The following is a 25,268-nucleotide window of genomic DNA, read 5'->3' as shown; positions in this document are numbered from 1 at the left end:
CAAAAAAAGTGGATGAGAGAGAACAAAAACAACAAAAAAATTCAGAGAAATAATAGCTGGCAGTGTGGAAAGGACTTGGTGGCTTTGAGAATGAAGGTAAGGACTACCAGATGAGGAGTGTGCACCCACAAGAAGCTGGAAGAGCAAGGATGCAGATTTCTCTCCACAGCCTCCAGAAAGACACACAGCCCAGTGCATACCCAGTGAGACCTGAGCTGCACTTTTGACCTACCAAAGAGCAAGATGGGTTAGTGTTGGTTTAAGCCACTAAATGTATGTGGCAATTTGTTAACATCAGCTTTTAGAAAGCACATTTGATGGGAAGCAGGACTACCTAATAGTCAACAGTGCCCAGCAACATTACTGAAATAATAATCTTCTTGGGTCTGAAAATACTTAACAGCAGGGCCGTGTGGGTCAGGCTGCTGTGGAAGGACTTACACAGTATGGGCAGGAGAAAAGTCATCCTCTGAATGTCATTCATACTGGGGTGGACTGGGAGAAGATTTCCCAGTAGGGCCCATGTCCCAGGACTTGCCTTCCCCAGCCACTTACTTACCAGCAAGTAAGTATTCTTTAACACATCAGAACCTGGCCCGTGACCAACCTGTTTTGTCTAGTCCAAGGTACAGAATATAGTTTGAATTTGGCATGTATCAGGAAGGTAATTTGCTGAGTTTTAGCTGTTTCTTAGATTTTTTTTCTCTCCCAATTATATGCTTTGGAAAACATCCTGTGGTCAGATGAAAGCCGATTAGGCAGAAATAGTTTGAATCCTAAGAGCAGTACATTTTTTTCCCCTTATTTTCTTGCCTTCAGCATTACATAAAATAGGTTTGCTTTACCCCCTGAGTTTTCATTTGGGGTGAATGTGTCAGTAGGGTGGGTAATGAGCTCTGCACGGATTCCAGACTCATTAGAGTTTGCCTCCTTTGTTGTTGATTTGACGCTAACATTCTTTCTTTGATATTACCTTTGCTCCATGGGAGTTCGGTGACCACATTTCTTTCTGGAAGAGTCCTAATACCATCAGCTGACAGATAATTATCTTTCACATCAATACCTCCTCCTAGAAATTCCTGAAGAGCAGCTGCAATATGGTTGAATGGCTGCGTGATTATTTTCCATGTTCAGGGGTAATTGCAAAGCAGTTGATAGCAAATTGCTTATGACCATTAGTTGGGAAGCCTTTTACCATCTAACCTATTAAATTCACACTAATAGTTAAATATAAAGTTTTCTCAAACTGCAAAGAAAAAGCAGCAGCAAGATAATTCAAAACTTATTTGTACCTGTTACTTAAACGAAGGATAGATGTGCATAGACCTTACAACCCAGCAGTTGTAGTCCTAGGAACACCCGACAGAAACATATTTGTGTTCATCCAAAGCATATCCAAGAATGTTCTCGGTGACATGCTTCATTAAAAAGAAAAAAAAAAAAAAAAGTCCAATTTGGAAACATCACAAATGTCTATCAGTAGTAGAATGGATAGATTATGGCATTTTTCATCCAGTGGAATATTTAATAATGAGGAGGAACACACAGCCACATGATGGAATCTCACAAAATGCCAGGCCAACAAAACTAAACATGGGAGTGAGCACCATGAATCCACTGATTTAAAGCTCAAAAATACCCAGAACTAAGGTATGATGTTTTAGACTCATAGTCACCCTTGAAACATGGGGGTGGTTGTGACTAGAAAATAGCTCACGTCACAGACTTTGTTTCTTCATCTGCATGCTGGTTCACTTGAAATGTAATCGAGCTGGAAAATTCTGATCCATGCATGCACTTCTTTGAATATGTGTGATGTTTAATTTTATGTAAAGAACTTAATTCTGACAACTTTAGAACTTAGTTGTCACCGTGGTTTCTGAGGGTGGGTTTTTATAATAGATAACTCAAATCATCTATTAATAATTCTCATCATTATAACCAAAAACCATTCATTCCTAACTAAAACTATAGCAGAATTATTTGGGGAGTTCTAAGAGACAGTGGTTAACCAAAGGTGAGGCAGGATCTGAGCAGGTGCAGGTGATGAGGGCGTTGTTTGTCTCTAGGGAAGTTACAAACAATGGCAGAAGCATCACCAAATAAAAAGGCTCCCTTTTTATTCTCACCATGTACCCGCGGTTCTAAATGATGTCATGGATAAAATAGTCCTAAAAAGACTATCCCTTCTTGGTCTAAGTCATAAATAATTGGCTAAGTAAGTGTTGAGTTTTTATTTTACATATGCATTTTTATAACATACATGCTTCCAACGAGCACACACACCACTTGTCCATTATATTACTTATCCTTTAGTAATGGGGATACAGCATGGGATTCATTTGCAGAGTAAGTTCTTAACAATTCGAGTCACTTGAACCTGCTTTGGGTTCTGCAATCACACCATGCTCTTTTTTCCATGGGCTCAGTTAAACGTGAGCAGCCACAGCACAGTGATCATGCAGATGAAAGCGTGGAACTGGAGTTGCTTCAGTTCTCTCATTCTTCATTTCTTCATTTTTGGAGGCTTGTGTTTAAAATTTTAAGCAGCTGAAATAGCTGTCAAAAAAAAGTTGAAAGAGCGAGATTTTCTAGCCCACCATTCCTGCTTAACATGAACTTCTTCCAGCCACATTGTTGGAGAACATCCTAAACATTCACCAGCAGAGCATGTGTTAAATTATGGTGTGTCTGTGCTGTGGAACAGTATGCAGCCCCTAGAAACTGTTTCTTTAAAAAAAAAAAAAAAAAGTTAGTGTTAATATTTTGTATCAGTAGTGAGTACTAAGATAGTTACTTTTTAAAAAGCAAGATTTCAAAGTGTGACTACAATTACGTTATTATTTGTGCAAAAAAAAAAAAAAGTACATGTGTGGACATCTGCTAAATAGTTCTAAATGGACATTTGAGAAACACTAGTTACTCCTGTCAAGGTTGAGGAGTTCATAAGTAGAAATGTAATTGCACACCATTTTTACAGTTTTTCTCTACTTACTATGCACTTAATTTGACTTTTTAAAAAGTCCTGAAACTTTTTGGCCTAAATTACACCAGAGTTGTAAGAGCATAATCCTCTCTTGTGCACGCTTGCAGATGCACACATGCAGAACCTCACTAATATCCCTCCACTGCAGAATGCCAGAGCTGGAAGCAGAGCAAAGCAAGGGCCTCTCTTGAAGGCCTGCTTTAATGCATGCCACTCACAGGTGCCATGTGGGAAGCTTGAGAGCGATGTCCAGAGCACCTGTGTGCCTAGGATGCTTCCCTGGCCTTTCTGTCCTGGAGGCTGGAGCACCTGCAGCCTTGGGAAGCTTAGATGCAGATCTCAGCTTGCATCAGTTCCCACTAAGCAGCTGCTCTGTGGAGCCAAATGTTAAAACCTTAAACGTGAGAAAAATGCACCTCTGGGTATTTTATTTATTTATGATTGATGCCCCCTATAATTCCAAAGAATAAAATGTGAGAAAGTTCACTCCCTGTATGGATAGTATAAAACTGGACCAAGAGGAAGTGAAAGCAGATTAGAAATCAGTAAAAGGAGCTGTATGGGGTTGCCAGCTACTACAAGTACCTGGGACAAGGTAATTGCTGAACACTGAATTTGGCTTTGGATTCTTGGCTTGAAAAGTGAAGGGGGAAATGTAGAATGTATGCTTCTCTTTATTTGAAGTCAGAAAATAGGAAATGTTGCCTATGAGAATGAATATTTTCCTAATATTCAATTCAGAAAGGAAATCCAAATATATATTTTTGTTGAACACATATACGACTTAGGTGTCCGTGGCGGTTGGAACCTACCTAAGTATTAAAATCAGCTAGTCAAAATGTGCTAAACCTCACAAAATATAAAATCCCATTTGAGTATTAAACCTGCCCACCTCTGTCTCAACAGGTCATGATACCATGTGTATGACCATCTCATTTGGGTGGCAGTCGTGTCCTCCTCTGTCTGCACTCGGTGCCTCTTGGATCTTGGCACTGCTCCCACCCCATCTGCTCCACTCCCAGGTGCCTTTGGTCTGAGGATATAAGACCCCAGCCCTCCCATTCTCTCCTTCGCTGTCTCTGTCCCACCCTCCCCCACCTTTTTTTTTTTTTTAATTTTTTAAGTCCTTCTTTCTGGGTGTGTACCCTCCCAAGACCTTTTTCTCGCGCCTAACCATGTCTTCTTTCTTTGGATCCCAGCTGCCTCAGAGGCTCAGAGCCTTCCTGACCCCTAGGGGACCTTCTCTACTGTTTATTTCCATGTCCCTCTGTATCCCTCTCAGTGGGGGCTTCTCTCTGTTATGATACCTTCCTTGCTAAATCACAAGCCCCAGGAGAGGAAGCACTAGCCCTAGCCCAGCTTTTGATCCAGGGCCTGGTGTGTAGCAGGGAGTTTGGGTGGAGGGACCCATTTCTCAGTGACTGCCTTGGTCTGTTCTTGGCTTGCTGCATCCCCACATTTGGGGAGAGGAACAGGTGCAAAAGCCAGCTCCTGGAGACCCCCAACCCCTCTTTGGGGGTACTGGGGATTGAACCCAGGGCCTTGTGTATGCAAGGCAAGCATATTACCAACTGAGCTATATCCCCAACCCTCCTGAAGGCCCTTTTATACTGCATTCATCCATTCATGAGGGCAGGATCCTAAACACCTCCAAGAAAAACCCACATTGTTGTCTTGGAGATTTAAGTACCCAACCCACAAATGTTGGGGCACACATTCAGATCATAGCAATGGCCTGAACGCTTCAGCAGCCTTCTCCAGTGCATGTTTTATCCTGCTGAGACACTATTCTCTGAAGCACAGCTCTAATCTCTTTGCTTCTTGGCACTAAAACTTTCCCTGGTCCCCATTTCCTACAGGATACAACCCACACTCCTTATTTAACTCTCTATGACTGGGGCCCAAGTTGCATTTCCAAATTCCTCTCCCCCAGTCCCCTTAGTCTTTACACCATAGCTGTAATGAAGCACCCTTCCCTCATCTAGCTGTCTCTTAACTAAGACTTGGCTAAAAGCAATGCTTTTCATTGTCTGAGCTCTGAGTGCCTTTGACATGGTATTTGTTTTCTGTTTGCATGGTAACTAATTTATGTGCCTATCTTCCATGTTAGGTTGCGACCAAGTCCTATCTAGCATCCAGTATGAACCTCATACAGTAGGTACTTACTAACAGTGTGGTAAATGAATGGCAGTTATTTAGCATCTTTGTAAATCAGCCATTTGTAGGAACTGTTTCCCCTCCAGATGCCCTATTTCTTTTAAAGTTTCTGTTTAACATATATAACAAATGGCTAATCAGCTACATAGTCTCCTGTTCTTTTAAATCTCTCTGAAGACTAGTGAATATGAGTCTAATTTATGTCCCACTCTCTGTACACATTTCAGAGAGTGCTAATCTTATCTTTGGTTACAAAGGCACAGTTTTATTCTGATACCGAATGCAAGAAAGCAACACAGAATGGAAACACATAGCATGAGCTTTTCAAGGAAGATGCCCAGATTAGCACCCTCCACAAAGTGACTGCTGGACATTGGCCTTGTTTCTAGAAGATCATCTTTTCCATGTGGCTCTCCCCTGGGCTTAGTCGCTGATGGCCTTGCCTTGGCATTGCTGTCTCAGTAGTGAGACTCCTGGGATGAGAGAATAACCCCGCCCCCATTTCCTTTCCTACAGGCCGACTTAAACTGCAATATCCAAGATGATGCCGGGGCTTTTTATGGTGTAACCAGCCAGTATGAGAGTTCTGAAAACATGACAGTCACCTGTTCCACCAAAGTGTGCTCCTTTGGGAAGCAAGTAGTAGAAAAAGTAGAGGTAAGTTGGTCTCTGATAACGAGAACTTCACTCAAGGGCAGCCCATTGCCTTCTTCAATCTTTCATGGGGACAGAGAGTTGTGCTGTTTTATTTTTATTTTTTTGTGGTGCTGGAGATCAAACCCAGGGCCTTGTACATGCGGACCGAGCACTCTACCAACTGAGCTATATCCCCAGCCTCAAGTTGTGCTTTTTTGATGTCTCCTCCTTTTCCTCCCACTTCTCCTCCTTTTCTCTATTACTTTCAAAGGCAAAATGATTTGGAAGTACCTGAAAACAAGTAGGAAGTCTGGTGACAGCCCTCTGTGTCTGAAGCTAGCGCTACTCACTTTGGGGTGCAGCCTCCTGGGGTCCCCGGGAATGTTGGGTTGAGCCAGGCTCTCCCAGCCCACTCCGGGTCCAAGGGCACTTCCAGCATTGTGCATTAACAGTCAGGTTGGCTTTTAGCTGATTGGCATGTCTCTTATAAAATCCTGACACCTGATGCTTTTACTATTTCCACTCCCTTTATTTTAATTGCTTTTACTACATTTCATTCTATATTAGGATCAAATATGTACTTACAGCTTTTATACTTCTTGCCTCCCTCCCTTTAAACAAATGTTTGTTTTATCCGGGTGATCTGTTTTGCAGTTGACTTACCTTTTGAAGTTCTCCTTTCCCAGGCCTTTCACCCTCCTCAAATTGGTCCATGTTTAGTAAATAGTTTTTATTTGCAGCAGATCTGGACCTCTCAGGTCCAGGAGCCCAATCTGGCTGACAAAGACTCTGTGTTGCAGGGTGAGCAAGGATGCCTTGTGGAGTCAGGATGAGAGTCAAAGGTCACTTTCACATTTTATGCTTGCTGTTAGGTAGAAATAAGAATACAAGGTATTCAGGAGGATATAGGGGAGGATTATAGATGCAACAGGTAAAGACTGGAAATCTCAATTGGGAATCCTGAGTATTAAGGCTAATTAGAGCTGTGGAAATGGAGAACTAGCCACCTGAAGGGAATAACAAGACATCAGGATGAGGATTAAGTTTGAGCAGCAGCAGCCGGTCCTGGGGCAAGTAGCAGGGAGGCATAAGCAGCAGAGCAGGGATCAGAGATCATAAACAGAATGAAGAGGCAGGGCAGGGGCTCAGCACGATGCCCGGGAAGCCCAAGGAGAGGGGAAGAAAGAGGCTGTATAATAAGACAGGACTGGGAGACCCGGAGGAAATGTAGTTACCCCTCACTGGAGGGTCTGTGTTAGGCAGTGTTAGTAAACAGCCACGCTGTGAGGGGTATTCTCTGCACGTGGGCTTCTCTGCCTGGACCAGGTGCATGTGAGAAAAGGTGAACCAGGTAGTTTATTTATTTTCCCAGTTTCAAACTATTCCTCATGGTGTCCTCAGATGGTACAGCCAAAGCTCTACAAGTTCAGGGTTCAGGGAGAGGTTGCTTTTGATTTGCAAAATCCCAGGAATTTTCATGGAGAAGATGGTCTGAGTGTGGCAGGTATGCTTTAGAGTAAAGATCTGAATTCATTCAGAATGTATGCCCGTATTTGGTGGGAAGTAGTAAGCTTGCTTATATTTTCTTCCAAATACATAGGCATTTGTGTCTAACCAAATGTGTTCTTTTCCAGTTAAACAGATCTGTCCCCGTTAACTTGCCATATATATTGGGAGCTGCTCCTAGGCTCCATTCTAGTGAATCCACTATCTTTACCATGTGAATTTAATTACAGTGGCTCAATAGTAGGTTCTGATATTGATGAAGCAAGTCAATCTCATCATTCTTTTTCACATGTTTTCTAAGCTAGCAACTGGCTTTTCTATTTCAAAACAATGAGCACTTTTTAAACAAAAAACTTTGAGCAATTTAATTGTAATTGCACTGGATTTAGATATTTTGGAAAAGTTGGCATATTATTAATATTAAACTTTGTAATCAAGAACCTATTTCCTCCAGGCATGGTGGGGCACACCTGTAATCCCAGCAGCTCTGGAGGTGGAGGCAGGAGGATTGCAAGTTTAAAGCAAGTTTCAGCAAAAGCAAGTTGCTAAGCAACTCAGTGAGACCCTGTCTCTAAATAAAATACAAAATAGGGCTGGATGTGGCTTAGTGGTTGAGTGCCCCTGAGTTCAATCACTGGTACAAAAAAAAAAAAAAAGACCTATTTCATATTATTTCATATTTACATTTCTATCTCAATAAGGTTTTATAGCTTTATCATACTGATTTGCCATTGTTAATGTATTTCTGAAAATTATATAATTTGTCATAATTTCTGTTTCTAGATTCTAATTACTCTGACAGAAAAGCCCTTGGATATTGCAATCTATATTTAAGATCTATCTGAAGATGTCTTCACTGTGGTTATCTTAAGATCTCTTAACTCTGGTGGGTTTTCCCCTAGATTCTTGGGTTTTCTGTGTACATAATCTTAGTTATAGCAGAAAAACCCCTAATTTATTCTCCTCTTTGCCCATGTTTATGTCAAATTTTTTATTATTTTCTCACTTTTCATTTGCTAAAATTTCATCGAAGTTGTATCAGGCAATATTGATGTAGGCATCTTTGTATAGTTCTGATGTTAGTAGAAATAGATTTGGTGTTTTACCATTTATGATTAAGGTTACTATTGGCTTTTGTAAATGGTATTTATTACATGTGTAAGGGCTTTTAATTTCCATTTTGCTTAGGGTTTTTATTAGGAATAACTGCATTATTTTATTAAGTGCCTTTGAGCATCTCTTGCTACATGATTTTTCTCCAATTTGTTGATGTGAGTTGAGTCAGTGAGGTTTCTGGGTATGAACCTCTGCAGCATTTCCTCCTATTTGCTTTTGGATATGTTGCTAGATTTTCTTTGCTGATATTTTACATCTCACCATATTTTTCTATACTTCTTTTTTTTTAATATAACCTATCAAGTTTCAGTATTGAATGTATACTCATTTAATAAAAGGAATTAGTATGTGTACTTTTTTTTCTCTAACAGAATAAATAACATTGAAAATAACTATTCTTTAAAGAGTACATAAAACTACCTTTGAAACAAATTTTTTTAAATATCTTTTGAGTTATCAGTGGACCTTTATTTTATTTATTTATATGTGGTGCTGAGAATCGAACCCAGTGCTTCACACTTACAAGGCAAGTGAGCCACAGCCCCAGCCTACAATTTGTTCTTTATCTTTTTAAATGATCTATTTTTAATTTACAAGTAAAAATTAAATGTATTTATTGTACACAATGTGAAATTTTGAATTATGTATACATTGTGGAATGGCTAAAATTGAGCTAATTAGCATACGCATTACCACTCTTTTTGGGGGGGGGGTGAAAATGCTTAAAATACTTGGCAATCTTCAAGTGTACAATATATTGTTACTAACTAAAACATCACTGTGTGTAATCAATCTCTTGAACTTATTCCAACTATCTAAATTTGACATCCTTTGCAGTCTCTGTATCTTCTCCAAGGGTAGATATTGAAGTCACTTTCTAGTCCTGGTCATTTCCAGTCATTGATCTATTGACTTTTTCCACTTCTTTTTTGTTTGATATTAGCAATTTGAGTTTTTCTGGGAAAGTATCCCTATCCTCTAGGTCCTTTGCTATGTGAAGCAGATGTGAAGTACCCTGTTGGATCTCATGGGTGCATTGTAGGGGAGGCATGCTGGGGACCAAACCGTAGGCCTTGTGCCCGCACATGTTCTTAAGCACTGAGCCGTGCTCCCAGCCCTTGTATGGCTTCTCATCTCTACTACAGTTGTGGTTTTGCCTCTTTCTTTTCTTCTTCTTTTTTTTTTTCTTCAATCTCCTTTTTAAATGTGTAAAGGGCTTATTTTGTTTTGTCCTTTTAAAGAACCAATTTTTAAATTTATTCTGTCTGCATTTTAAATTTGTTTCATTGATTTGAGCTTTTATCTTTATTAATTTCCTATTCCTGGTTTCCTTTGGTTTCTTTGTGGTTTGGATTTATTTTGTGGGGTTTGTGCTTCTTTTTTAAACATGTCTTTAGTTCTGCAATTTTTTGTCTTTTAACGGTGAAGACATTATGAGGCTGCTTCATTAAGTTTCCTTCAAGCAGAGGTTAATTGTGCCCCCTAAGTTTGGATACATTTTCCTTTTCACAGCTTATAATTTCCTTTTTAATTCCTTTTTCATCCAGGGTGATCTGGAAGTGGTTTTAATTTCTGAGTACTTCCATAGGGTCTTCAAAGTGCATATATGTTAGCTCTTCCTTTCTTCCTTCCTTCCACCCATCCACATGATAAATGTGAGGTGACCAGTTTTTCCTGAAGTAAAGAAATTAACTATATGAGTTGTTGGGGCTTTAAGACCTTATCACAGTAAAGAGGGGCTTCTCTGGGCTCTTTAAGAACTGTAACTTGCTGGGGGCTGCTCTTACATCTCCAGGAAGAGAATCACTAAGCAGCTAGTTTGGGGTTTTGGTTTTTTTTTTTTTTTTTTTTTTTTTGCTGAAATGACCTATCAGATTCCTCTTTGAAGGTATCATCTTTCCAGTGATCTTTTTAAAAATATTTTTTAAAAGTCAACTACCTGAAGAGCATGGCACATAACAGACAATTCATGTTGAAAAAGCAAAATGCTTTTATAGACAGTAATAGCTGTTTCTGGTATTTTGAGGTCAAAGTATAAAAATGCTCAAATCTTTTTTCTTTTAACAGACGGAGTATGCAAGGTTTGAGAATGGCCGATTTGTATACCGAATAAACCGCTCCCCAATGTGTGAATATATGATCAACTTCATCCACAAGCTCAAACACTTACCAGAGAAATATATGATGAACAGTGTTTTGGAAAACTTCACAATTTTATTGGTAATTCTTTTGTTTCTTCCTTCTCTAGACAGATTCTGCCACAAGGCTTGCTTGGGATAGTAAGAAAGGTGGCTGGGGAGCCACCAAGGCCTTAGCCAAGGGAACTTGGATGGGGCCCCAGGTGGTCAGCTAGCAGTGGAACTCACAGCTTCCATCTAGCAAAGTTGGGCCATATTTGGGCTTGAGTTATTAGAAGTTCTCTTCTAATAACTCATCTGGGGGTCTCATCTGGGGGTTTCTAAATTTGGCAGAACCGGAATTCAGGTGGGTGTTAAAAAGTGGTGACCCTAGGTTCTCAACTCCAGCTGCACGTTAGAAAGACCTAAAGAAAATGTTTAAAATCCTGATACCCAGGCTGACCCTTGGTCCACTCATTCAGGCTCTCTGAGGGCTGGATGCAGGCATGTGTGTTTTTTGAAATTCCATGGGTAATTCCAGTGTTAGCCACAGCTGAGTCTCAGCAGCTATGTAAAATGCAAATCATAAATGAGGCAGAAGCTGAGTCCATAGGTTTGCATTTCAAACATACCTTGACTCACTTCATGAAGGATTTGCAAGGCCTTATAAGAGGTAACATATATTAAGAAAATATAAGCTCTCCTGCGAGAACTATAAAATTAGAATAAAATGACCAGGAAGGGGAAGAAAGTGTTCTTCACAAACTGAAAAAAAATATGGCAAAACTTAAGGGGCAGCTAAAGGGAAAGGAAAAGATGAATGTGCTCAAGACCATGACAGGAAACCTACCAGTCCCCCCACACAGTGCAATACAGGGGATTAAGTGATGTTTGACTTTAGGCCAACTCCTCCTGGGGGCTTCATTTGAGAACTTTGAAAGGTTGTGAGGCATAGCATTTTATACTTAGAGAATATACATTAAGAGGTTTTTTTTTTTGTTTTGTTTTGTTTTTTTTTTTATAAGGCTTTAAAATAAATACCAAAACAAAACTTGGTAGAAACAATTTCATTAAAGGGGTACCAAGATAATACTCCAGTCACACACGCAGCCCTCTGACAGCTTACTCTATTACTCTTTGTTACTAGGATTAAGAACTAGAATACTTAGAGTGGAAATTCTTTACCTGGAGCTTTGGTTCTATTTGGTCAGTGGTTCTCAATCAGGGATATACTTTCTTTGTTATTTTTAAGCACTCTTTCCTAAACCTGCACCCCATTCCAAATTCTGATTTATACTTTTTCCCTGTTTCCATAGTGTAAATATACCCCCCGTGAGCAATTTCAAGCTACCAATTGTTGTCTAGCTCATGAAATTTCTTACTATTAACTATAACATTCAAAGCCAGTAGAATCCAGCTCCCATGTACCACGGTTGCAAAGAAAAAACAATAGGTTTTTAAAATTAAAGCCCTTCACATATTAAAAAGTTTAACACGTATGAAAGAGTAAAGGGTTTATCCAGGACACTCTATAATCTGAGGCCTGGGCCCCACTCCAGATGAATCCCTGAGGTGGGGCCCAGCATCATGTCTTTTTGTTTAATTGTAAAGCTTTCCAGGCAGTTGAAGTGAGCAACTAGGACTGAAAGCCACTGCTATAAGCAGACTGGCAAATGAGTTTCAGAGTTCACGGGGACAAGACTGGCATGCAACCGGCAAACAGTTTTGCATGTAAGTGTCATAAATTCTAGGGAGAGAACTTAGTGGATTCTCAGATATTCCTACATGCCTCTACACTTCAGAAGCCAGCAATCAGGAAAAAGAATTTGGAATACCTGTTCATAGTAGCTATTCATTAGTATCTTTTCCTCTAGAGGTCTTTTGGTGAAAACTGAGTGGTTCTAGTATGGGCGCTGGCAGGGAGCAGGTACTTGTCAGAGATTTTTCTCTACTATTTAAAGAACAGGCACAGCAGCTTAGCATTCACGTGAGCAAGCTAGAATCCTGCTGTGGACTTCATAAACAGTTTCAGTTCTTGGTCAGAACTCTGAGTGGACGGCCACCACTTCTTGGAGGGCATCTTAGCTGATGCTTAAAAACCAGCCTTGTCTGTTTCTGTACATTAAGGAAGATGTTATTCCCAGGTCCTGACTTTCTACCTCACAGTGCACAGTGGGATAAAATGGCCAGGAAAGGTCCGAGTGCCTATTTCCCCCAGAGCCCAGGTAATCATCAGGAGTGCTTTCTCAGGACATGTGGCTTGAACCAGCATGGCTGTCCAGGAAACTCAGGTTCGATTAATAACTTCACAATGTGTCACTAAACAGTTAGACATTCCTTTGATATGAGGAATTGGTAACTACCAATAAGAATCTGCTGGAAATATCATAGCCTTAGAAAAACTGCAGTTAAGCCAGCACTCCTGGATTATGAAAGTCATGTCATCTAATTGATGAACAGGAGAAATTACGCTTTCCAGCTCTTCCTCAGGGACAGGCCATTATGAAATCTCCAACTGGACAAAGTTGGAGGGACTTTACTGGGTATTTTAGATACAATCCTTGTGTCATCAAGGCCAATTCCCAACCATGCTGGCTGATGGAATGGGTTATCTGATTGCATCAAGTTGATTCAGAAGTTGAGCTGACCTGGTTCAAGAGGATGGAGAAGCCTTCCTGAGGGAAAAGGAATTGAATAGGCCACCTTGAACAAGTTGAACCTTGAGTAGATTAACCCCTCAGCTCCTTCTCCAAGGGGAATAGTAATACCACTCACTCATAGAGTTGTTGGAATGTCATATGCAACAATCTATAGAAAGCATTTAATGCTTGAGTAGATGTAGAGAAGGCAATCAGTATGTGTTGGCTACTGTGTAAATTTCCATTCATTCAGCAAATATTTATTAAATGACCATGTGTGTTGTGCACTGAGCTAGTTACTGGGAAACATGGTCCCTGATCTTCAGGAATTTATAATCCACTGAATGAGATGGATATTTAAAGAAAAAAAAATCACACAATTCTTTAGGAAAAATCAGAAGCATTATGAGACTTTAATCAGGGCATATTAATTTGAATGCCTCTAAGAAGCAAATACAGGAAGCAGCCTGGCACATAGGAGGAAAATAGGTCTAGGATGGGCCAGACAGGCTCTTGAATCTAGAATGTTTTCAAATACCAAAGTAATAGGAGAGGGCTGAGGCTGTAGCTCAGTGGTAGAGCACTTGCCTCATATGCATGAGGCCCTGGGTTCAATCTTCAGCACCACATAAAAATAAAGATATTGTATCCATCTACAACTAAAACAATATTAAAAAAAGAAAGAAAGAAAGTAACAGGAAAGTAATTGAAGTGGCTTGAGTAGGGAAGTATAGTTGGATTTGCATGTAGAAACTTCCTCTGAGGATGGTGTGGGGACTGCAACTGAGTGAGGAGAGAAGGTAGCAATGACTTGGGCCAGAAGCTGTGGCCATGGGGTGAGGAAGGAAATGGCTTCAAGAGCCATAACTGAAGAAGTAATAGATGGAGCTTCAGCATACATGTTGAAAGGTAAAGCCTGTGCCCACGGAAAGATTGTCACTGGACATGATTCCACCTGTACCTTGTCCTTTATATGGCAAATATTTTGCTGAGTCTAGGCTCTGCTGGTGAATACAGTGATGAGCAAGGCACCCACAGAGCTCCTGCCTGTCACTGGCTATTGTGAAACAAAATGTAGCATGAATTTAAGAATAAGGTAGGAGAAAGAATACATTTTAAATGTTTTCATCACAAAGAAGTATGTGAGGTGATGAATATGTTAATTAGTCAGTTAATCAATGTATACATGTACCATGACATCACCTATTATTTGACACTTAAAAATATAATTAAAATAGGGCTGAGGATGAAGCTCAGTGGTAGAGCACCTGCTAGTATGCATGAGACCCTGGGTTTGATCCCCTTACGGGGAGGGGGTTGGGGGGGAATAGCTGCGTGTGTGTGTGTGTACACAATAAAAATAATAAAGTAGGACACAATTGCTTAGGATAAATAGTTATACAGTGGGACAGAATTATAGAAAATTCCCCTAATTATTTTAGAAATCAGGCTTCAGAAAATACCCAAACACATAAACCATACTGATTCTTTTGCTCTCTTCTTGAGCTTAGAAAATAGATGAGAGACCATCTATAAGGTCTTTCTTGCTTATGGCATCCTGCTTGGACGGGATTCAAGTTCTCGAGATATGTGTTAGATGGTGCAGAGGGAGGCCGACTGGATTCCTAACCCACTGATCTGACTTAAGACTGCTCTTCTCTAATTCAGTCATGGTCCTGGGACACAGCGGGAGTGTGCCTTCCTCCATGAGGTGCCATATATATGTACCTTTTCTTTTCTTTTTTAAACAGGTGGTAACAAACAGGGATACACAAGAAACTCTCCTCTGCATGGCCTGTGTATTTGAAGTTTCAAATAGTGAACATGGAGCACAACACCATATTTACAGGCTTGTAAAGGACTGAACATGATTATTTATATATATAGATATCTGTATATACACACACCTATGTGCACACACACACTCTCCATTATTGAACGACTGACTGTAAACCTCACCACGTGGGTGGTGTCCTGGCCCCGAGGTCACCCCAACTTTTCTAAATCCTGTTTGAGTGAAGTCATTTTTTCATGTGTTCATACTATCATTGTAGCTGTGAAGTTCTGGTACAGTTGTAAAGAGAAATCGAGTTGTTTCTATGTGTTCTTCAGATCTGCAGCCCATAATTCCTCGGGAAAGGAAAACCTAAACAACCCAGGTCTCTCTCTACAGAGACCTGTTTCTTATTGTGGTAGAAAATATTAAGACAGAGCATTGCCCATGGGACATTTACTGCCTTTACACAAATGTATTTAGTTCTCTTTTTTTTTTTTTTTTTCAACATGAAATTCTTGTTTTAAGATACAAGTAAAATTAATCTTTAAATATAAATGTAAATTAGTACACAAAACTAAGAATCTTTAGACTTATCTTTGTAACTAATTAGGGTGGAAGTTATAAAAAGAATGTAATTCACTAAATTATTTTTTAAATGAAACCTTTCTTTCTTTTTGAAACCAAATGTTAAACTATAGCCTTAAGAAATGCTTGGTAGAAATATCCTAATGAGACAAATTTGTACTTCTTTCCTCAAGGTTAAAACTAATCTTCTAATCCATTAAACTCTTGAACAGGTATTACAGAGGAAGAAAACTTCACCCCTTATCCTTAACATATATAGTATATTTAAAAATGTAAAATTGTATTGTACTAATGTGATGGTTGATTATTTAATGAAAAAAGAAAAGATGGCTCTTTTTGCAATAAGTAGATAAATACTGAAAAATCTAAACTTACAATGTTTATAGTCTTGTGTGTGCAGTTATATTTTATATGGACAACCAAATTTTTTATTAAGAGTAAACATCTGAACCATTGAAATTTAATAGCAAAATTTTAAAATTGGCATGAATACTGCACTGTGAGCTGCAAAGTATAGAGAATCCTGTGGCTGGGAGAAAATTTCAACAACCAAACAAGTAAAAGGCTCATCAGGTTTAGCAACTTTGCTCCCCAGAAAATTGTAAGCATCCCTACCAGCCTGTGGATAAATTCTTTATTTCTGGTGACCCAATATGCGTAGGAACCTGATGTGACTATATGTGTATGAATGCCATCGCATATGTACACATATACAGACATGGTTATTCAACATTTGTAACATCTGTTTAGTGTTGCTCAGTTTGCTAGGTGCTGATACCTATGTGTATCTCAGTCTGCATCTATACTTAGATACGTTCTCTCTAAGGATATTCATTTTCTAGACATCTCTCAGTAAGATGCAATGGCCCTTGTAAGACCTAGGTTTAAGAGGCCTAATGTTTGTGTTCTCTCTCTCTCTCTCTCTCTCTCTCTCTCTCTCTCCTTTTCAAACAGGCTCCTTCAGGAGGTTCTCTCTTTGGGAGAGATTCAACTTTCCAATTCACATATTCCAAAGCATTTCCCAGGCAGAGTTGGTTCCTTGTGGCCGCGTGTCTTGGATTATTTTCATAAGTGCTTCACTGGGGAGAGAAAAGGGGCTACCTCTCGACTTTCTAGAGGAAAATGATGATCTTATAACCATCAGGAATATGTGAACACAGTAGAACATAAAATAAGTTTTGTAAGGTGCAAAACATCACCAATACTAGAACATAGTTTACCACATCCAAGTTTACCACATCTGACACACCCACTTCCTTACCCTGCCATATGCTCGGACTGTGCTTGTACATTGTCTCATATCTTGTGGTCATGAGTATAAGGGTTTGCCTTGGCTTATGATGAAAGGAAAACACTAGACTAACCCTGATGTCTCTCAAACACATCACTGGTCACTGGGAAGACCAGAGAACATGCAAAACTTTCCCACTTGGAATGCACATCCTTGCATAAACCAGTAGGGTGGTGCTCATCTTCCCTCCATAGTAAGGCCTGCCTTTGTTCCCTGGTTCCAAGCCAGCCTCTGAGGAATTGCCCTAGTTTTCTGCTCTTCTGTCCGGTCTTCAGCCCAAGCACTTACGCATCTTTCATGGTCATAATATTCATAATGGCTTCTGTCGGGCACCCCTCTTAGGAAAGTTACTTTGGCTCCCATTTCTTGCATTTTTCCTCAAGGGAACTCCCCATACACATACACCCCCCCACCCCCAGAACAAGGACTATATGAGTAGGTGCAAATTACCTCATGTGGTTTTAGAGCCAGGCCAGCCCAGAACTTCAGGGGCAGAGATGTCTGGGTTTTTTTTCCCACATGAAAGTGCACTTCTAGTGTGCTACCAGAGGGACTCTTGGGATTCACTTTCAAAGCACAAAAATTCTAGAACCCAAGAAGACCAGCTACAGGATGAGCGCTACTAGCTGCAGAGAAGGCCACAGCTGGCCAGGTGTCTTCACAGGGTCAGGCTAGGTCCTCTTCTGCCTGGGTTCCCACATCTTTCTCTGAATGTCCTTGGAGTTTAATTTGGGGGGTTTACCTAAATAACCTTGAGAATGACTCTTGATTTAAATTTGCATTTAAAACAGCTATAAGATTTTTTTAAATTTTCCACTAAAGCTTTCATCAGGACAGATATTTTCCTTGTCTTAACTACTGGTCCAGTTACTCCAAACCCTTGGGCTTGCTTGCTTAGTCTCTACCAAATTAACCCTTTGGGTGAAACTTGTATCGTTATACCTAATCCAAGTCTCTGATGCTTCCTATATGGTTCTTCCTTCTGTCTGTGTTTTAAGTTTCCTAAACCATAATGAAGCCTTTGCAAAGTCAGTCCTCACCTCTCTCCCAGGTGCTCTCCCCTGGTGACCTCCAGAACCAGGTTTGCCTGAGACGCAGTGTGCTTTCACTTCGGAGCTCAGAGGCCAACTTTGCCTAGGGAGGAGCTGAAGTACAGGGCTCTGTTCTGTTGGCATTCATTTCTACCATCCTTAGATGCCTATGCTAAAACCAGAGTCACTTCAAGACATGTCCCTGGCCAGAATCTCTGGCATGTCCAGGCTACCTGAGCTCAGCCTTGATGCTGTGGACATCTTGGACCAGATCATTCTTTGTTGTGTGGGGCTGTCCTGGGCATTATCAGAGGTTTACTAGTGATCTGGCCTCTACTTAGTAGCACCACTTTGCACAGTTGTCACAAGTCAGTGTCCCCTAGACATTGCCAGTGTCCCCTAGGGTACACAGTCATCCCTCATCAAGAACAACTGTCCTGCATCTTACAGGCCACATCTCTATATTGGTAATGGTTTCTCCTTGCATTTCACCTGTAGGATCTTCTCTCCCGGGAGCCTTTATCAGATCTTCAAGAGGCAGGTGGGAATATGTTGATCAAGTGACATTATGTCCATGTTTCCTCCTGCTCTAAAACTTCTCTGATTTGACCTTCAGCCCTTAGTTACCAGAGGCTTTGAAAAAAAAAAAAAAAAAATCCCAGCAGTTTTTGTTATTTCTCATAAGTTCTTGGGTCTCCTCATCAAACCTTTAATCCTTCTGGTTTATTTCCTCCGGCTGCTTCTACTTTCTGCCTTATAGTCAGTGCTGTTTGTAGAACTTATTGAAACCTCTCAAACATTTTTTTTTTTTTTTTTTCATCTTTGGGGATGGATTGGAGAAGAATCCATTCCAGAAGGGGACTTGCAGAGTTTTTCTTTCTTGAGCTAAGAGAGAGCACAACATACTACTTCCCTGCATTTTTTGAATGAAGAGGTTGAGGCCAGAGGAGAGATGAGATGACTTGACTAAAGTCACCCAGCTGTCTCGTGACCAAGTAAGGCTGAGGACTTCTAGGGCGCTTGCCTCTTTAATCCTTGGCCTCTTCCACGCGAGGCCATTCTTCTTTGGTGCTCTATGCTTACATAATCCCTAAGAATATTTGGACAGGGTTGGTTCAGAAGAGAGGGGAGAGTCAGAATCCCCTGTGCAGATGCACCATGTTACCCGTGCTGCTTCTCCTGGGGTAGTGCTGCGCCTGACCGCGGCTGTCTGAGCAACCAGCACAGGTAGGAAAGCTGATGAGCCTTTTCGCCTCCTTTGAGGACAATGCACCTGCCACAGGCTCTCAGTCAAATTTTTATTTCCTAAGCATCCCAGCAGCAAAGTCCTGCCCTCAGACCAGCCAAATAAAAAAACAGTCCCCTATTCTGAACACTTGGTGTTTGAAAGTCCCCAGGTGACTTTTAAACCCAAGTCTTCATTAGATTTCAATACTGTGGTGGCTTTAGCCATTGTTTTTGTACAACCGTCAATTATTTAAATCACACGACAGTCAATTTTACAAACCAGGTACATATCATTTGTATAATTTTGTATATGCTCTGGTACACTACACCTGTCCCAACGAAGAGTAGAGCTGATTGTTTGTTGGTGTTCACACCTGTGACATTAGGGGGACATCTGCATTGCTGATTTCTCTATGTTGATGTTTCTGTGGCAAATCCCTGCACGTGTCATTTCTGAAAAGCCTTAAATCTTGGAGACGTTGCGTGTCGGGTCTGTAGTGCAAAAGGCTGCCTCGGAACCGTGAGCCCTTTTGTAAGCTGGAAGCATTTCTCTTACTACTGTTACTTTTTTAGGAAGTTTTCAATTCAGAGCTGCCAAAGCGTTCCAGTAAGCAGTGCCTTAGCAATACCTTAGTCGTACCGCCAGCCTTTTCTCACGCCTAGACTCCCTGTCCACTTACCAATTGGCCCAGTATTTGAAACAGGACAAGCAAAAATTGTTTTCGTTTTGTTTTTGAAGCCCACCATTTTTCTTCAGTTGGGTAGGAAACTGACGACTTGGCCTGAAATCTGAAACCGGAATCCAAGTCGGTTCTTTGACCACTGCTCTCAAATGTATATACCAAAACAGAAGGTTGCAACTTTGTAGTTTACTATGAAAAGCAAATTGTACTTTTATTGTTGCCTTTTAAATTCATGACCAAATACTTAGCTATTTGTGAATCTTCTGCACTCCAGCATGAAAGTGCCTTTGGTTTGAGATTTCCAGCTTAGAAAAGGGCTGCCATAATAACGATAATTTGTAGAGAGACCAAAAATATTTTGAGATCACCGTAATGCCTTTGGTTTACCGGGATGAGTAACCAACCACAGGCCTCTGTTCACAAGAGCACCACGTGGTCGCCACCTGCCTGCCAGTGGGGGCCCCACCACCACCCGCCATAGCACACCGCTGCAGGAGCGACCCAGAAACTGTTGTGTTTGTGTGTGCCGATGGCCCAGCGTGCCGTTTCCGCCCGTCACCCAGCCCTGCGTCCAGATGAAGGAATTTCCGCACAAACAACAGAATCTTGGCCGGTGGACAGATATTACAGCTTTTGCCTTCTCCGTGTGTTCGTGTTCAGTCTCCGTGGAGACTCCTTTCCATTCAAATGACAGTGCGCACTTATCTGGTTTACACAATGACACCATTTCGAAAGTTGGAAGCCTCAAACTGAGATGACAGTGCAGAACAAAAATGTGTTAGGGTCATTACAATTGAAGTGTTCTTCTTAGGGCAAAAGTGTTGCCTCTGAGTGTTGTGTATGGATGTGCTATGAGAAACTTCCAAAGAGCACCATTCACAATTTGGCATTTTCAAAGAATGTTCCAGCCCTCAAAGGGGGCAACTCCTTAAAAGTCTGTTTCGGCTTATATCAAAACCTTGTGTAACATGGGAAAACTGATAGAGGTGAGGTTAAAAAAAAAAAAAAAAGGAAAAGGAAAAACAAAACACCAGCCAAAAAGAAGCCAGGAAAAAAAAAATCAGTTTTTTTCTTTGCTAATATAGATGTAAAAATAACAGACAACTTTGAAAGCCTCTTAATACATATGTTCCATCTGTCTCTACCTGGTGTCTTTAAGAAGAGCCTCTCTGAACTGATGTTTCAGGAGTGGTTTTTATCCTTCAATCCACCCCAAGTTGTTAGTATATATTTATAAAATTTCTGTGTTTAAAAAAAAAAAAAAACAAAACACTAGCAAATGAAAAGGAAATTTATACAAGTTACAGTCAGCTACTCAAATTCTCTGCTCCTCCCTGTCAGGACTATAGGACAACTTGGAAGGAATTAGTCAAATGTGTGTTTTCCTGCTTCGCTTTTCAGCTGTTACTGTGTTTCCTTTGAGAATAGTTTTCTCCTAAACTCTTGGCTTTTGTCATTCAGATTGAAGGTTTTATGTTTAAAAGTTGACTACATTGCAGAGGGTAGTTTCACTGAAGTCATGCACCATTAAGTAAGATGAAATATTTGTATTTATTGCCCCACTTCCTAAGCTGTAACTGTTTACTCTGTGAATTTGTATCAAGTCACGCTGCATCCTTTCCAGTTTAGAGACAGCATTTCCACTCCCTCTCTTCATCATCAGATAGGGTAGATTCCGTTAGATTCCACTTCTCTCGGGTTGACTCTGTCTGCCTTCCACAAGGAGATTGATTCTGCTTCCCCTTTCTCTAAGAGAGGTGGACAGAATACAGATGTCAATTAATTGGAAACCAATCCAATTGGGTTTCTTTTTCCTTTTTTTTTTGGCATTGTTTTCTGTGATTAGTTTCACTGTGTAAATTAGATATTAACTGCACTTCTTTCAAAAAAGATGTACATCTCCCTGTTACCTCCTTGAAATATTTACTTCTGTAGGCCTTTTTCAATAGGCTTCATGACTGCAAACAAGGAAAAAAAAAAAAGTAAAAACAGTACGTGCCTGAAAAATGACAAAAAAAAATTTTTTTGTAACATTTAAAAAAGAAACCTGAATAGCCTTTACTTCTTTAATATGCTCAAATTTTATGTAAATTGGTTTTTGCCACGTGTGTTTGTTCACATTCTAAACGACTTAATGGATTCTCACAGTCTGTGTCTTCGTGTCTCGTGTGTAGGATGGGCTTGTGATGTAAGCGTTTCATCTGGTCAGTGGTTCCTTTGATATTGTACTGCTGTTGGGACTGGGCTGGGGAACCTGCCTCTGGGTAACTGGGTTCCTCTTGGGTAGATTGGAGAGGTTGGGGGTGGGGGCGGCAAATTCACACACATTTTCTCAACCTATTTGCAGAAATTTTCAAAAGGCATTTGGTTAAGCCTCTGGGCAGTACAGTATTCTTGTATTCGTTAACGTTTGTGTTTAGGTACTGGTACCTTTTTGTTTAAAAATGTTCTAAGTGTTGGCTTTAAAGTGAATTTATCTTTAGTATGATAGTTATATGAAAATTATAGGGTTGTGTGCAGAGAATTTTTTTATAAAGTGCTTTGTAAAAAAAAAAAATGTATTCTAGCTTTCGCGGTACATATGTGTGATAACTTTAATATCCATGACAGTCAAGTGCAATTATTTCATCACTCTAAAAATGCTATTTTTGTGTCAGTTCCTGCAGGTGTTTTCATGTCTTTGCAAAGTGACACATTTTGATGCCTTCTTGATAAAGTGGTAGACATTTTGTAGCTTTCTAGAAACTTTGTATTCATACGGTATCAATGAAAAATAAAGAAAATGAAAGTGTGGGTCACCTTTCTTATCTGCAGAAGTGTGTGTTGTTGAGAATGAAATGTGCGCTGTGTGTTGTGGGGAATTATATGAAAGAGAGAGCAAAGTAACCAGGCTCAGTGGTGTGCACGCTTGTAATACCAGCAACTTGGGAGGTTGAAGCAGGAGGATCACAAGTTCAAGGCCAGCCTCAGCAACTTAGCGAGACCTGGTCTCAAAAATTAAAAAGGACTGGAGATGTAGCTCAGGGGTAAAGTGCCCCTGGGTTTAATTCCCCCTATCTCTGTCCCACCCTCAAATAAATAAAACAGAAAAGGAGGTTGAAGCCTTGATCTATTTGACATTATCATATCTAACAAAGTTTCTTAAAAACAGTCACAAGTCAGTCCATCTGTTTGCCTGTCTGTCTCTTTTTAGTGCTTCATTAAAATTGACAAAAACTGTGTTGGGGATATAGCTCAGTGGTAGGGTGCTTACTTAGCACATGTTCAGTACCAACCAAACCCCAGTCCCCCGCCACACATGCACAATTGACAGAAATTTTGCAGAACAACTTGTCTGTGGATGCCAGGCACAAACTGAGAAGCCAGATCCCATGGGCCACAGCAGGGTACAAAGGAAAAAAAAAAAACACACTAGCTGAAACATTGGGCATTTCTTGTTAATTCAACTTGCTGGGCACACACCAGGAACTAGCAGTTAAGCATGTGTGGGGAGCTGAGATGGGTGCAGCAAGATCTCACCTGCGGCTGATTGAAAAATGTTGAGCTGTAAGCCCCTGCCTGGCCTCAGATCACCCCTGGGTTTGTGCCTCACGGGTAAAGCATACACATGCATAACAGCAGCTTCACTTAGTGTTTGCCTGAGCACTGTGCCAGTTGTGTTGGTACAATGCCCATACATTGTGTCCTTTAATTCTCATCAGAGACCCAATGGCATTGTTGCCCTGCAAACCACGATTCAGAAATACTAGTTCATCTAAAGTCATAGCTAGTAAAGGGTGGAGCCCTAAATAAGGTCATCCTGACCCTTTAGCCTGGGCTTCTGCCTTTTGGTTAAGCCTAAGGGATAAATGTAGCTTGGGGGAAAAGAATTTTATTGAATCATCATGACCTTGAACTTCTCTGACCGTGAGACCAAGTGTACCTGGGATTCCTTCCATTTGTGAACCAGACCTCAGAGGGTCTTGTTTCTCCCTGTTTCCTTGAAATAACAGCCTGCCTGAAATTCCAAGAAGCACCGGAGGAGTGCACAGGGAAGAAATAATACTCCCTCTCGTTTGCAAAAAAAAAAATGTCTCTGCAGAGGGCTGCTGTTGGTGAGGAATGCTCTTGTCCAGTGGGTTGCTGGGGCTAGGGGGAGGGGAACAGAGCATTTTGTTGAGGGCCTGTTATATACCAGGCACCTCCCAACCCATAGACTCTAGGAGAAAGGAACCCTTTCCAGTTTTCCTATAAGGATATAAGATTTTGTTAAGGTGTTTTTTTGTTGTTTTTTTGTTTTTGTTTTTGTGGTGCTAAGGATTGAACCCAGGGCCTTGTGTATATGCAAGGCAAGCACTCTACAAACTGAGCTATTTCCCCAGCCCCTAATGTTAAGGTCTTAAATATTTCAGTTGCAAGGATCTAGAGACAGAAGAGCCTCGCTGGTGATGCGGCTCTGCTACTTCTTAAGTGGCACCTTTCCACCTCCTCTAAAACAAGGCCCTTTAATACATCAAAGGCATACTTTGTTAGAGCCTCGGGTTCCAATCACCTTGAGTTCAGCAGTGACAGCGAGTGAACCAACATGGCTGAGCAAGGGGACAGAGAGCTTCAGATCAGACCAGGGAACGAGATATGCTGGAAACCCTGACCATTTCTTGCCACGCTGCTTCCAGTTGCTAATAAGCATAGCTAGTACTTACTGAAAGACAAATTAGCTATTGTCAAATAATCAGTGTGAGTAACTGATAGAATTCCAATGAGAATACAGTGTTGTGTGAGCTTAAGAAGCTGTAGGGTTAGTAAAACTGCTTTCAGAGACACCCTTGTTCTTTGGAATGCCCCATTTGACAGATAATGTAGGTTGTCACAATTAGAAAATATGTTGCAGACAACCTAACTGCATCTTTTCAGTAAACATTCTCCCATTTGCTTTGGCTTCCAGGAAGCTGAGACTTAGGATTTGTGCTCTGTGCTATTGATAAGGAACCAATCAAAATATAAAGGCAAAGAAAAATTGAAAATAAAGAATGAAAAATAGACGTCAGCAAACAAAACACCAAAAGAAAGCTGATGTAGCAATATTGATCTCAAGTTTAGCTCAAGACAAAAATTCGTGCAAAGTTAATAAGATTTATTTCAAGATGATACACATTTTGATTAGCCAGGAAGAATAAAGATGTTTAACTTGTATGCACCTAATAACATAGCTTCAAATATCACAAAGCAAAATTGGACAAAATCATGTCCATATTAGGAGGTTTAAAAAAAACAAGTTACAAATAAAGCAAATCCCACAAAAATGTATAATATACAGGACTTAAAGAGCATAATTAAATGTGTTGTTCTAATATGCAAAATACAAAGTAATAAGCCCCACAATTGGAGACTGTACATATTTTCAAACATGCATGAGATTTTTATGAAAAAAATTGGTTATGTCCAAAACCAGAGGTCAGGAAATCCTGGGCCAAATCTGGCTGTCTGTTTTTGTAAATTAAGTTTTATTGGAAAATAGCCATTACTATTTGTTCCTGT

General features: G+C 40.4%; 1 protein-coding gene across 4 annotated transcripts in view; it reads left to right on the top strand.

Annotated features, from left to right (window-relative positions):
* The window catches only part of Tead1 (TEA domain transcription factor 1), a 255,274-nt gene extending 232,610 nt beyond the window's left edge, over positions 1-22,664 (top strand). For all 4 annotated transcript variants that reach the window (XM_027942365.2, XM_071616382.1, XM_071616383.1 and 1 more), the window contains 3 exons: positions 5,660-5,800; positions 10,469-10,621; positions 14,909-22,664. In XM_027942365.2, the coding sequence (XP_027798166.1) occupies positions 5,660-5,800; positions 10,469-10,621; positions 14,909-15,022 (408 nt within the window). In that variant the 3' untranslated portion in view covers positions 15,023-22,664. The remainder of the gene's footprint in view (positions 1-5,659; positions 5,801-10,468; positions 10,622-14,908) is intronic.
* The last annotated feature ends 2,604 nt before the right edge of the window (positions 22,665-25,268 follow it).

This window comes from Marmota flaviventris, chromosome 9, assembly GCF_047511675.1.
Source record: "Marmota flaviventris isolate mMarFla1 chromosome 9, mMarFla1.hap1, whole genome shotgun sequence".
NCBI classification, from domain to species: domain Eukaryota; kingdom Metazoa; phylum Chordata; class Mammalia; order Rodentia; family Sciuridae; genus Marmota; species Marmota flaviventris.
This window is presented reverse-complemented; position numbering and strand designations above follow the sequence as displayed.